This window comes from Mytilus galloprovincialis, chromosome 10 (genome assembly GCF_965363235.1).
Source record: "Mytilus galloprovincialis chromosome 10, xbMytGall1.hap1.1, whole genome shotgun sequence".
NCBI classification, from domain to species: Eukaryota; Metazoa; Mollusca; class Bivalvia; order Mytilida; family Mytilidae; genus Mytilus; species Mytilus galloprovincialis.
Genome location: NC_134847.1, coordinates 69,968,416 through 69,984,300, shown reverse-complemented (window position 1 = coordinate 69,984,300; position 15,885 = coordinate 69,968,416). Strand labels below are relative to the sequence as shown.

At 31.3% G+C, this 15,885-nt stretch overlaps 1 protein-coding gene across 4 annotated transcripts in view; it reads right to left on the bottom strand.

Annotated features, from left to right (window-relative positions):
* Positions 1 to 15,885, bottom strand: part of LOC143048258 (protein mono-ADP-ribosyltransferase PARP4-like) — an 85,928-nt gene that overhangs the window by 33,599 nt on the left and 36,444 nt on the right. For all 4 annotated transcript variants that reach the window (XM_076221825.1, XM_076221826.1, XM_076221824.1 and 1 more), the window contains exons 25-27: positions 15,622 to 15,702; positions 14,688 to 14,789; positions 5,684 to 5,918 (exon numbers count right to left, since the gene is read on the bottom strand). In XM_076221825.1, coding sequence (XP_076077940.1) covers positions 5,684 to 5,918; positions 14,688 to 14,789; positions 15,622 to 15,702 — 418 coding nt within the window. The remainder of the gene's footprint in view (positions 1 to 5,683; positions 5,919 to 14,687; positions 14,790 to 15,621; positions 15,703 to 15,885) is intronic.

Genomic DNA, 15,885 nt, shown 5'->3' with positions numbered 1-15,885 from the left:
ACGGTTTGAGCCTAACCCCCCAAAGCCAATCACAACCATCCCTTTCTGATATGGAACCTTGTAGTATATTTCAGAGAGATCCATACATCATTTCACAAGTTAATATCTGGAAACTCGAAAAATGCTTATTTGGGTCCCATTTTGGCCCCTTATTCCTTAACTGTGAGGACCACAACTTCAAAAATCATACCTAACCTTCCTTTTGTGGTTATAAACCTTGTGTTTAAATTTCATAGATTTCTATTCACTTATTCTAAAGTTATTGTCCAGAAACCAAATGTCTTAAACTTTGGACGACGCTGACGACGACAATGTAATACAAATGTATGTCTGCAAACTTTTTGGGGAAGATCCTGGTAAGATCGTATAAAAAGTAGCTCTAAAATTAAAATTTAATATCATTAAACATTTTTAAAAACTAATAAAAAAGTAAAATCCTTGACTATTTTTAAATCAAAGCGCTGTAAGCGCTGAAGGCAGTTAACCAAAAACCAAGACAAACGTAATTACGAAAACTGTGGCATTGTTGCTTCAACATTAAACATTCATATATAGTACATTTATGTTTATCTAATGAATTAATTATTAAGGCACATAATTTATATGTTATCAAGGTTTCAAAAGCAATGCATATTTCAATGTATATTTTTTATGGTGAGTCTGCAGTGGTACAAGTTCGCAATGATTGCAGTTGTTCTACTTGGTAGTTAACGTTGGTTTTAGTTGACTGCTAGTAGTACAAGTTGACTTATTACGAATATGTAATGGTATGAATGGACAAGTTTCCCTGGAAAGAAAACTGAGTTTGTGTTCTATAAGTACAAAAGTTATGAGACACAAATCAGACAATTCCCTACTACAGGGATTAAAGGTGAGGTCTGAATAACCTGCTCATAGTAAAGGTAGACCTTTATTCCCGTTTTTACGGCACAATAATTTGACTTTCCCACGTCATGCTTACAAAAAATCGGCAATCCCGCGTCACGCTTAGACCGCAATGAGACCCACTTCAAAATTGAGAGAAAAATACCCCTATAAAATTGCAGTAATATGTTTACACTTTAAAAGCATCTTACATGCATAAAGATAAAGATAATTTATACTGTGACCAGGAACATATATATTGTTAGATATACTGTTCCCAGCTGTCACATTGTATTGGATTTTGACATTAAAATTTGTCAAAAAGTAAATATGAGTTTCTGTATAAAATATTTTTTGCTTTTTCTTTCTTTTACATATATCTTTTGGTTTTCAATTCTAGTGTTTATATTCATTAACCATGCATAGATGTATTTTGTCAACTGCCTGGATTTTTGTGTAGTTGATCGCCAAAACCCAGGATTTACCCTTATCCGCTTCCGGAATCGGATCGATATTGTAATTACGGCATCCATTGTTTATGTTTACAATGTTGATTTTGTCAGTCAGATACATTTTTACTCAAATTTACACATTATTTGTCGGCGATTTTCTGTATAAAGCTAGCGGTTGATCAAAATGAACATTGCTGTCATGAATAATAATGATGAAAATAAGTTTTTGTTTATTTGGAGACTTTGGTGAAAAGGCTTGCAAAGTTATTTTTTATTTTCTTTCAAGTGGAAGGTCTGTCTGGCATAGCTATGAACCATCCGAAATTCCGATTGCAAAAGTGGATGGTCGCGGACCTTAGACCACCTCTAATTTGAATCCCTGCCTCAAAATTGAAAAGATACAAAAATTCGTCTCCTAATTTGAAATTGCCGCCAACAGCATGACCAGTTGAACTTATTATATAATAGACTACTGACGTAGTTGTACTACATATTGACAACAAACAATATTCCTACGACTTTTGCCATTTTGGAAATCTAAACTACTTGTCTTAAGAGATTTTCGACGATTAAATATTTCATACAATTGTTCTTTGACATCTTAGCCAAAAGCACAGGCAATAATAAACTACACAAGGATTCCTAATAAGCACTACTTCCTATGTGCAACTTCAAAACTTTTGGGCGATTCGACCATCATTTTAGGTTTTTCTTGTCATATTTTTTGAAATCCAGATTTAAAAGTATTAAAAAAGTGTTCAATTAGTTATATATAACATAGTAGCCAGCTAGGTAATAACAATGGCAAGTATTTCAGCATTTATTGGGTAGAACACAAATCTCGGGTGCTCGCATAATGCAGCTTAACTGCATAAAAATCAGTTTTGAATAACAGAAAACCTTATCAAGATTAAAAATATTTTCTTTTCAAAAGAAATATTAGAACTCCTGGAATGAAAGTTTAAAATTATTATCACGGTCACCTAGAGACAAAAGTGATTGATTTTTTGTTGTAAATGTGTGCACTAGTTATTCCCAAGTAAAAAATAGTGTTACTATTGTATTAAAAGATTTTGTATAAGTTATCAGAAGTTATCAACAGTGATTAGTATATTAGTAATTAACGTACTTTTTACTTTATGTTATTAGCTGTATCGATAATGTCATATATAGCGCAACCTTGTCATGTATTGTTCAGAACGTTACATTATATTTGTCTTACACCAAGGCTCTGCCCATGGGTTACTAGATGTAAGAAGCAGAGCATTTAGCTGTATGCCTCACCGTTTATCTTATGAGTAAGGGTCATAGTTTAAAGGTAAGAAGCAGCGCAAATAGCTGTATACCTTGCATTTATTTACATTGTAGAATTTAAGATAGTCCCGTTTGGTCAATACAAAAATACAAGAGAAAGAATGTTATTCTAGTAGCTTGCCTGTTAGATGAAATAAAATAACTTTTTAACAATCATTTTGGGTTTTAACAAAATTGAAACAAAACAGAGATTTATTCCTATACCTTTCCCTTGTTTTCTTTGTGTTCATTACGGCCATTATTTCTCAAAATTGTTCTTTTAGTTAAGATTTCTCTTCTAAATACATCTGACAACAAGTTTCTCTCTTCAGCTGTTAAATCCACATGTGTTGACTCAACCTTATTAATTTGATCCATTATTTCTGAAAACAATAATGTCGTCCAATGCTAATGCTCTCAAAGTAAGACTTGTTATTTATTTTGATTGTTTCCCTTGAGCAATCAAATTAAAGAAGTATGAATATCTTATCTTCGTTTAAGAAACATAACCGTAGACTCTTGGCTGAGTTTGGGTCTGTTTTCTCTATGGGATGTGTAAATGTGCAATACCATTCTGTCTAATCATTAGATCATTAAATATAAGTATGGGTTGAAAGAATGTTACACTGTTACTTTTCAAAAGTATCCCAAATCAATAAATGTTGAATAGGGCTGTGAAAATAGCATCCTTTAAGACTGCTGGAAATACAAGCTTTCATTGACAAGATAAGAGAAGAAACTTAACTTTAAGATTTTTATGAATTAAAGTACTGTGAAAAGACGAAGACAATTAAAATCAAAGGGGGATAATTGTGGTCTCAGGCCATTATTGGGGTGTCAAAAATAAAATTCACTTTTACTTTAGTATAAGGTTGAGAACATTAGGCTACATGCTTATCTGAAATGGAGTAAAGTTATTTTTTCAATGGAGTGTAAGATTATAGAATCAAACACAAGTTTACCTAAATGAAAGAGTTCTTTTTTTTAAAACAAAAAAGAAACTTTTATTATTTTATTTCATTTTGAGAAGGGATTGACAATGGCAATGATGTTTTGTTATGCTAAAATAATTTTCAAAACATTTTCATTTTATCTTGTTCATATATTTTTTTTAATCTTTTATCAGTATCGTTGTACAAATCTTCAGACTTTAATTGGCTGTTAGGTCAGTGTTTTTTCTGGGCACTCCGGCTTCCTACACCAATCAAAGAGCAGATTGCTCTGAGGGATACGATTGCCATTGTTTTCATTGACACATGTATACAAGTAGCTGGATAATATTATTTTCAAAGCTAATTCAACTGCACATGTAAAATGTAATTTACGTAATCTGAAGTTACAAAATAGCCAATCCCAGATACAAGTGTACGAACAATGTATTCATTGTGTTTTATTTTTGTACTATAAATTCCATGTTTACTTTCCACAGAGGTCACATGTACAGCAGAGACTCAGAGTGAGAGAAGGTATTTCACTTCGTATCTTATCACCTATTTTCCTACGATAATTCTAGGAGGAACCCCATTCCTAACTCTTTCAAAAATATTTAATTTCCTTTGGGTCAGTGGTCATGACTCCTTCCCGTACACATTCCTCGGTTAAAACTGCAATCGTATTTAATCTAACACGACATTTATCGACAAAACGAGTTAATTTTTCTCGACATGTTTTGTTTTCAGAATTTACGGAAGTTACTTCCAGAAGGGAGACAACTCGTAACGATAATATGGATGACTCCATTTCGCCGTAAGGGGTGTTGCGATGTGATAATACATTTATTTTAATTTAAATGATGCATATGATTTAAAATTATGAAACAATAATAACCCTCAGTATCAGACAAATATAGAAACGATCCCATGAGTTTAAAATCAATCAACTGAGTGGGGAATCCAGAGCAACCATTCAATCTAATACCCCATAAAGTCAAGAAAACTATACGCATGCGCATAATTACCTTAACAAACCCTTGAGCAAGAACGTATATTAAATGTTAATTAAACGACCTAGATGGTTCTCTATTTCTTTATGGAAGTACAATATCAAATATCAGTTTCATAACGGTGACATATATAAGAGAAACTCCACTTCAGTTCTTATATGACAGAAATAGATTTATCGGAATTCAGAGAACTCTCGCATGTTTATCAAAACTGGGGAATTCCCTCTGACGTGTTTCTAAATTTATAAAAACACTAAAGATAAATACTGCTTAATTCTGATTTTCCGTGTTGTTAAAAACATGCATATAAGTCAAGAGAAATATCAAACATGAAGATTATGAAAAGAACATTATATTAAAGATGTTTAAGTTCAATCTCTTTGTTTGGTTTTACCTTTTAAAGCAAGACAATCATCTGAGATGTTCCTTAATGTTTAGAATAAAACGATTGACGTGAGGGCATTGCTCTGAGCCACTGGTATAAGTCTACAGATTGCTTGAAAGCAATCGTATCCCAATAAAAACCGATTACCATGAAATAGCCCAAAAGCGATGCTTAAAGTGGCATTAAAAACATACAATAAAATAAAAAAATATATAAATTGGCTGTTTACTAAAGACACTACATATATATGTCTAAAGTTCCTCAAATTACTCATCCTTCATACATATAGATTTATTGCACATCACAGTATTCTCAACTCATCAGACAAAACATGTAGGCTGCAAATGTTCAAATTATATCAGAGCATTATGAATTCCAATTTTTAAAATGTAGATAATAAAATACAATTATAATATCATAACCAGAGTTCATTATCTTTTTTTACATATAACCAGAATCATTCTAAAAATCTTTAAAACAAACATTCATTAATCAATGGTAGAAATTTTCTTGCTTAGGACAGCTAATCTCCCAATATTATAGAGGTTAATCAAGGGTTTTGTTTTTTAAAAGAAAAGGGCTCTGACATCAAATGTGTGTTTTCTCTCTATAACAATACCTTGTAGCACTACTACATGTAGCAGTTCAGTTTGAGATAAGACACAAACATAAGGACATAAAAAGGTAAGTGGTTTATAAAGAATTGGGTACCTATCCCATTAAAATCCTGTTCCTCAATCAACTTACCACATGAAAGAAAGTAAGGCATAGGAGCGGCTTCTTCCATGTCTGCGCCAAGTATATCGTAACAATCTACCATTTCTGCGCCAAGTACATCGTAACAATCTACCATTTCTGCGCCAAAACATTCACTGTAAAGATGTTCCTCTTCCCCTTCCCATCCTAAATACTGCAAAGTATCTACATCTTCATCAGAAACCAATTCCAGTATTGATGGTCCATCAGCCTGAATCACTTCATCCTTAATCAAGTAAAATTTTTACAGTGAGTTGACTGTTAGTGTTGCTCTCCACCAACTACAACTCATTCAAAATTTGACCAAATTGCAATTTGTTTTATTAAACCAAATTGTTCAACTGGTCATAATATTGAACAAATTGTTCAGTCAAAATGTGAAAGTGCAAGGTGATGAAATAAAATATACTTACAATCCTATAAGACTTTAACTCCACTTTAATGATGTTGTGACAAAGTTAGTTTATCAGTTTGTATAGTTATATTATATTCCTTTCCATGCTGAAGAGGAACTGTTTATTTTGAATTGCTATAAAATGTTCCTTCATCCAAGCATATCTTGGATGTGCAGGATGAAGGTCATTCTTAGAATATGAGCCTGAGGCTCGAAAGTAATGAATTAGCTTAACTTCTCTATGAGGGGTGAAGCTTACATATAATATCTCTGTTTAAAGAAACGAACTATACCACCAGACCATACCTGGCCAGTGACCTTGACCCTAGTATATAAGCACCTGTTCCATAATAACTTGTCATAATTTAAAGCAAGTTTGTGTCGACCAAAAATAAAACCCAGTGGAAAAGGGTGGGTCTGACTGATAATCTCTAGGGTGGGAATTAATTACTTTCGAGCCTCAGGCTCATATTCTAAGAATGACCTTCATCCTGCACATCCAAGATATGCTTGGATGAAGGAACATTCTTATTCATATTTCGCCTTCGGTCTCAAGTAATGAATTAGCTTGTTTAAAGTGTAGACACAAACTAAAAACAATTTTTATATAAATGCCAACATTTAATAAAGGATAAAAATCACAAGATCATCCAGTAACTACAACTGAAGAAAAGTGTTTTAGTACTGATATTATTTACTTTCCTGTTATAGAACTTGTAAAAAGTTTTACCATATGTCCAGACAAAACTGTTGCCATAATGTCCTTAATAGAACATCCTGAAGCTAAATGCACTTATGAAAAGGTTCCTCTAAATGAGTTAACCTTAAAACCTCGGATAAAATTAGAACTCTCTCTAACGATCTAAACTTTACAAAAAGACTTAGATGAATTCTCTCACCTATTTTGTACACAAAACCTGATAAATCATTGTCTTAACAACACAAAGTTTTGGTTTATCAAAACCTTTGATCACCTCATTAGGTAAACTAACTAACAGATCTAGTATTTTTCAAAAACTCATGTATATGAAAAAATAAAGTGCCATGTCTCAGAATGAAAGACATAGAATGTAAATCTACAGCTGATAAAGATAGTACTTTAAGGTGCCAGATGTAGTCAAGGCAAATAAAGACACAAGTATAAAAGACAGTCTTCAATGTTAAATACTCCAATGAATATTAAGAACTTAAAAAAGAAAGCACTAAAATCATCTCCCAAGTGAAAGAGTATCTAACTCTTCAATTGCAGATTCAGGTTTAAGCAACCTTCCACAAATACATGTAGTAAACAAACAAAATAAGTAACATCTATTTCCTAAAGGATAAAGTCTGTTTCAACATAGAACAAGGAAAATACACATTAAACATGCTGAATATGAAAAGCTTGTGTTTTACAAAAATTTCAATAATCAATAACATCCTTTTTAGATGGTGATAAGGAATTGGTTCTCTAATTGAACACACCAAATAATGAAATTTCTCAAAAAATATTGATAATGCTTGATTATAGATGCAAGATCTCCAAGATGAAGTGTAAATATATTTTACAAATGATTCTGAAATCTCTTGTATATATTAAAGTGATTTCTGAGAATAATACACACTTTTACCCTACTGCACAATCAACCCTTCAGGTGTTAGTTCACTTATATTTTTTACAATATACAGTTAAATTAAGTCTCTTCCTGACGGTAAGACATTATCTTCAGTATGCAACATTGTTACTAATTTTTATGCTTAGCAGTTTAACTGGCAAAAAATTAAAATTGGTCTAAGCAAAGAAAACCAACTCTGAGCAAGCCAAAAAGGATAATCAAAAGAGCCTTCTGAACTTTATCACTAATAATTTCCTTTATAATTATCCCCAACAATGAAAAAGTTGGGAAAATATAAGGTCTTAATTCTGATCATGAAAAATACAAACATCTCTGAAAGGAACTTGTTGGTCAAAAGACAACGAGGTAATCATCTACAGATTTGAAAATGAAAACGTGATAAAAACAAAACAAATATATCTTCTTTCAATTGCCATCCTTTTGAATCTGTAAATTTTTTAGACATATGATAAGCATCAAAATTTTCTTACCAGGAATATAAAGAGCTGTGATAAAAATGTTCCTTCTTGAACACCAAGCCCAAATAATGAAATATTTGTAGTAAGCATGTTAAGTGACAAAGAGGTTATACCTCCTATTGCATAATAAAAGCTACTGAAATTGTATTTTCTGATTGTATAACTCTCTGTGACTAAAACTTTTTCTCTATAAGAAAAATATAGCCAACAATACTATGAAATCTATATGAAATAAGTGCATACTCTTAAAGAAGCTCCATCTACCAACAGAAACATTTTCTTCAAATTTGGATCCCAAATCCTTCTTATGTCAGAGGAATCTGGTCCAATCCAAAAACTTATTTGGATGGGTCTATAAATCAAATTTTTAATTTCTGAATTTAAATTATTAAAAAAAAAAAAACTTTCACCTATTGATGATAATAAACACTGTAACAACTATACAGTGTTTCAACATTATTTCTCGCCATGTTTCTGCAATGTAACATTCCCACAGATACTGCATTAAAAAGCATTCGTCACAAGACCAATAAATGATGTAAATCATCTATAATACAGTTACACAATTCTATTTAAGAAGAATTTCCCAAGGGAGATAATTTTACCATTTCTCATCTGTCAGAAAAAACTAAAATAGCTCAGTATCAATAATGAGACAAAGGAAAACAATGTGCTTCAACTTCTCAAAATTTATTCCGAAGCACAGCTTATCAAGCATTTGCACCACTTCTTCTGTATTCACAATACAATAATCTAAACTCTGATCCATAATAAAAGAATCATCAATGTATAAACTTATTATAGCATGTATATACTTCAAGTGACATTATTTCATAAATACATAAGACAGGTTTTAAAACCTTAGTAAAAACTCTTGATGCAGAAGCCAATCCAAAACAAAAAACATAAATATCATTTCAATGTCTTTTCCACATGAAACAGGAAATTGTGATATAATCATAAATGATACTTAAATATGCATCTGTGAGATCTATAGATGTTAGCTCTCTCTCTATATATATATAGATAATTATCCTAAAGAATTACCTCTAAACAAAAGATAAATGGTCCTGCTCCAAATGCTGATTAGCCACAAGCTAATTTTGTTTGAATTTTTCAAATAGATACAGGCCTTGAAGACCAATCTTTCTTAGGAACCAAGAAAATATAGGAAATAAACTGATTTTCCATTGATCAATCAACCTCTTAAATAGCTCCCTTAGCTATCAATTTTTGGACTTCTGAAATAAATTCATCCTTATGAAAGGTGAAATGTATTTAATTCAGAAATGATAAACCTTGTGGTACATCATTAAAAATAATTTTATAACCATTTCTTAATAAATCTAATATCAATAGATCATTAGTAACATTTTCCAAATCATAATATTTAAGTTATCTACTGTATATATAGCAACTGGTTGAGAAATGTGACCTCTTCGAGATTCTCTGTTCCCTTTTTGGAAACCTCTCCCTCTCAATGAAGGGAAATGCCTACTAATATAGTCGCTCTGTTGACCAACAGAGCCTCTGCAGTTAAAAAACTGATATTGCCTTTCCCATAACAGCTGGGAGTAAATTAATTGCTAGACCTGGAACCTCTTCCAAGGAATCTATAATTTGCTTCAGAATCTTTGTATAAACACTAAGTTTGCTTTTTGCAATCGTAACTAGAAATGTGATAAAGCAACTATCACAACAGAATTACAAATAAGTATTATCATCTAAATATTTCTGAGCATCTCCTATGGGTTTAACCAGAAACCCATGGTCAAACAAACAAAAAGAATTTTACAATAAAATCCTTGTATTATCAAGATCCAATGGCTCATTCTTACAACAAGAAATAGCCAACTCAACAATAGGGGTGATGATCAACCCCTTAAAAAAGTATCTCTGGGTTTCCTGCATCTTTGAAACCACAGAGTGGGCCTGTCTAGGCAGTGCCATATCGATTTATTATTTATCCTAGACACACTAGGATTGTCACAGTCTCAGTGTGATAGTATTTCCTCTATGAACTTTATATTTTCCTGATTTTATCAAAATCATGATTAAACTGTTCAACAAACAGGATGAGATAATGGACCATTAATCTCAATAAAAGAAGCCTTAAAGGCTTCTGAAAACCTTAATGCAGGATCAAAAGATGTATCAAATTCAACTCCGGCTGGACTATCATCAGCCATGGCACAAACTCCAAAAGGAGGTACATACACGTATCATTTCAGTAGATCAGATAAAAAAAAATAAATTAGAACTAAATCTTCATTAAAGTAAGCCTCTAATTTTCAAATATAGCAGCAGGTTTCTCTACAAACTCTGCTAGAGTTGAAGGCAGTGAAACTGTCTCAAACCTTATGATTCATACAGGTTCTTTACTACATAGTCATTAATAATAATGAGTAAATGTATCAATATACATGCCTATCTTAAATCTCAACAGCACTTTCGTGAGAAACATTCACAAATCAAGTAGATTTTGAAGTTATACAAGTAGCACTAGATTTTAAAAATTACTAATTTTACAGGTTCTGTTGCTTTGTCAATTATTTCCAATTGCCATGCCATTATGATTTATTATAAAACTACTAGGTTTTATATCTGTTAAAGAAGAGGATTTATTCAAAATACCTCTTGTTTTCCTATTAAATTTATCATCTTTAATTTCTAAAACATTCCAGAGGTGATGAAAATCATAACCATCACCCTTGTAAGTGTAAACATCATTCTAAACATCTTGCAAAAACAAAACATTTGCATAAACAAATTCAGCCATTGTAATACAAAAATGTGTACCTGTGCAGGTAAAACACGTGTAAATTGTGAAGAGTACTCACGACCTTCAGGTGAATAGAAATACTTTTAAATATCTACCTGTTTAACAAACAGGGGTATGAAAAAGTAATTGCCGTACATCGTACTAAGGCAAAAACTTAATGAATATATAAAATTGTCATACATCGTAGACAATAAAATATTTAATTAATTTCCATGAACACTTGTCATACATCGTAGACAAGAAATTTTTAAATTCATTTCCATCAACACTTGTCATACATCGTAGACAATTGAGGAATTATTATTTGTAAATAACAAAATAACAATAGAACTTGTCGTACATCGTAGACAAGTTAATGTAACTTTAATAACTTTCTCCCAAATTTAAGATAAAAATAAAATAACTAAAAAGTACTTACGTGAAGTGTTCACTTCAAACCCTCAAGAAAAATAATGACAAGTTATTATGGAACAGGTGCTTATATACTAGGGTCAAGGTCACTGGCCAGGTATGGTCTGGTGGTATAGTTCGTTTCTTTAAACAGAGATATTATATGTAAGCTTCACCCCTCATAGAGAAGTTAAGCTAATTCATTACTTGAGACCGAAGGCGAAATATGAATAAGAATTGTCCAAACTAAGCTTTCATATAGTTTTTCTTTCTAAAAGTATTTTTTATTTATAAGAATCAGATATCATTTTAAATAAAACATCATATATTCAGTAAAATATGTGTGAAATAACAATATGCTATTGATAAGTTTTCAGGGGAGATAACCTAAAATATTATTCTTTTGAATAAAGACTTTTTGAAAGAAAAGTTATTATCTCCCCCATGGAAACTTCCTACAAACATATATTGCAATTTTACACATATTTTACTGAATATGAAATGTTTTAATTCACATAATGTCTGATTCTTATAAATATAGAATACTTTTAGAAAGAAAAACTATATGAAAGCTTAGTTTGGACAATTTAATAGCAATTCTAAATAAACAGTTCCCCTTCAGCATGGAAATGAATATAATATAACTATACAAACTGATAAACTAATTTTGTCACAACATCATTAAAGTGGAATTAAAGTCTTATAGGATTGTAAGTAAGTTTTATTTTATCACCTTGCACTTTCATGACTTGGCTGTGGTTTTCTACAGCAGTTGGTTCAAATTTCTGACCAGTTGAACAATTTGATTTTATAAAACAAATTGCAATTTGGTCAAAATTTTGAATGAGTTGCAATTGGTGGAGAGCAACACTAACAGTCAACTCACTGTAACATGACATACTGGTATAAAAGAAATATATTTTAGCTACCATATATGTTGCTTGGCATACAGATCATTTCAGATACTAATGTGGAAAACTAGACAGGATGAAAAACTTGTAGAGTAATAATTATTCTACAATTTACACAGAAATTATATTAATTAAAATAATCATTTTTTGTTTGCTATAGAAAATTAACAATAATAATTTAAATGCACAAATCAAATTCTGATTTTAAATCATAATATTCTTAAACATTTTATTATCATTTTATAGCTAGACATATTTATTCTTTCAGATTTCTAAAAATATTTTACCAACATAACTTAGTATTAGCTTTAATAGTCAATTATACAATATTGGTTTTTCTAATTGTTGAAGGCTGTATGGTTGACTATAATTGCTTACACCCTATAGCTATCCATATCAATTTGTCTGGTGAATATTTGTCTCCTTGGCAATCATACCACATCTCTTTATTTTAATAACAGGTTACCGTTTCTAGTGTGTATTTATTCTGAACTTTTTGACTATATAAAACATTGGAACATAAATTCATTCAAACAGTTCTGGGTTGTACAGTAACTTTCAATTTGGTTTAAAACTTTTAAGTGTTATTCTATTCTGTATTATTTGTTCATGAAATAGTTACAGAATAAATTACCAAGCCTACAAGTCCATTAGTGTTAAAAGTTTCAAAAGCCAACAGCAACATTATCAGTATCTCTGCCCATCTAATTTGGACCATTTTTATAGGCCTTAAGTTTTGATAGCATATTCAATATAATAGAAAGACTCTCCACATATATATCTATGTTTGGTCATGCAAAATTTATAGGAAAGACAAAGCATCAAAATACTTTATACAGAATCTGTGTTATATGTAACACATACCTGCCAAGTTTTGAAAGTGCCCATGGGGGTTTTAGTGCGCGACAACAATTTCAAAGGTTACAATTCCTTGCGACGACTATTTGCGTGTGCTGTTTTGTGGTCTAGAAAAAGTGTCATATTTGTAAGATGAGCTTACATGCCTATTTCTTAAGTTTATTTGCATGATTCTAGTTATTATATATCAGTAGAAAAGATGAACATGTAGCTGCAAGACCAGGAATTAATTTCATGTGTAAGGATATTAAATAATTGTTGACTTTTCAAATTTAAAATTATGCACAAAAAAAGACCTTTATCAGGTTGGGAACAACACCTAGGGGTATCCCCTCAATGTAACGACATTAAAACCACTTTTTAAATAAAAATGAGCGCACATTCATGTTATTTGAAGAAACTTTTCCCAAAGAATTATACATCTTATGATCTGTCTGGTATAATATGGTCAACACATGTCCTAGAATTTTTGTATGTTCTTGGCCTAATATATCATGTATATCTTCTTTATTTTTCAAAATAATTGGACCCTACATTTAGGTAGCAACCATTTGATTTTCTGGGGGGGGGGGCTATGCGTTTTTTTGGAAAAAAAAGTTTGTTTCCAGTTTTTGGAGAAAAAAATAATTTGTTTTTCATTCTTAGAAAAAAAATTGTTTGTTTCACCCTCAGCTGCCACTATATGTAATGCTAAAATTGAAAGAAAAAAATTGTTTTCGACTTGTCGCGAAAAAAATAGATTGTTTTTCGCCACAGGCGAAAAAAAAAGTTTGTTCAGAAAAAAAAAACATAGCCCCCCCCCCCAGAAAATCAAATGGTTGCTGCCTTAGAAAAGTAGTTCTAAATATAATGTCAGAATTTCCCATTTTTAAGTTAAATAAAAATCTACATTTTTCATTTCATTTTTCACAGAAGTAAAATGACCCCTTGACTAAGGGAAGTCCCTCATTGAAGGGATTCCTCATGTGGGCTTTTTTTTTTTGTCCATGTGAAAAATAAAGAATAGTACATTAAATGATTTGGTATTTTAATTAATACATAAATAACATTTGTTACAGCAAGTGTAATATCAATAAATTAGTGAATAAACTACTATTTATTATCTTTATGGTAGTAATGCATCATTGAAGTTTGTCAATCAGCCATGCTTTTATTCTTATTCTGTGTAAGAACCTCCTTGCATTTGAAAAACCATTTGCCATGTTCACAATTTTAAAATACAGAGGAATTCAACACAAGTTCAAAATCTAGGATGTTAGAATTATCTTGAGAGAAAACGTTTTTGATTGGCTGATTAATTTGATCATGAGAAACATAGAATTTGATTGGCTGAACATGAATGTCTTCCATGGACACAGTTCAAAATCGGGAACCATCATATTTTTCGTGTAGATTTTCACAAAATCGTGTTTTAGAGGGTTTTTCACGATCACGATCGTGCAATCGTGACAAAGGGTCAAAATCGTGTAATACACGCCTAAATCGTGAAAGTTGGCAGGTATGGTAACAAAAGTTACAACAGATGGACCAAAACGGACAAAGAGTGGGGTAAAATATTCTTATCTATTAACATAGGTAAATATTACCTTTTCTCTTTTCTCCACGGCTATGAAACTTGTCAGCTGAGTGACTATAGAGTATTTCTTACTCAGTTCTATTATATAGTCTTTCATGTCCATCTTCTTCAACTGCAAACAAATCATAAATAATTCTACTTCTTTATCCATAGAAATTACCTTAAATTCAGAAATCCTTGGGATGTTTTTATTATTGCGAAAATGCAACAGGTTTATCATCACAATAATTAAAACTCGCATTTTGAAATTTATTATATGAATCAAATAGGAATTTTCTAAATATCTCAAAAATTAAATTGCATTTTATTCTAAAATGACAAAATCACAATAATAAATGCACACAATAATTTCTGAATTTACAGTATATATATATAATTCCTCCTAGAGTAATTCAAAAACTGACTCAGTAATTACAGAGATGTCTCAAAATAAAGAGCTTGGATACTAGATGCAATTTTGCAGCTGGTGTTTAAGTTATAACATGAACTTTCATTTTCAGCAAATAAGGATGTAAAAGGTTTAACTGCTATACAAATATGAACCCTGTTTTGTAATAGAATGACATCTTGGGCATGAGTTTTAACAAGATAAAGATCACAAGGTATCTGTACAGGATGATATCTAACCCTACTCACACACATTTATTGACTCAAAGCCAAATGCTCTAATTCCTGAATGCTGTATGATTGGCTAATAGATCATGAGCAGTAGCAAATATATCAACTTTGGTAGCAGGGGTCTCAACTAACACTTAGTCTTGTCAGTTTTAAAAGTACTGAAAATGTTCTCCTCTTTTTATAAAAAATTATTACAACAAAAATGAATGGTGTTGTACTGAAATGTTGTAGTTTTTATTGCAAGAAATTTTGTAAAATTAGTAACTGTCTCTTATGATTCACATCCAAACTAAAGTTCAGATTCTACCTTATTCATTTAATTTTACCTGATGGTCAATACTGTCTGGGGAAAGTACTCCATCTTCCCAGTCTCTGATTATTGCTTTAGCTGTTAGTCTGTGGAGATTCTGCAAGAAAAAAACAACAACATTATCATATCAATCTCATGAATAAAAGGTGATTCTCGGTACATGACAGCAGGGCAATAACAAAGAAAGATGACATCTAGTGGTCAACATGTTGTCTTCAAAACAGTTTAGTATAAAGCTCTGACTTCCCCCCTAAAGGAACAGTTGTGACAAATATCACTG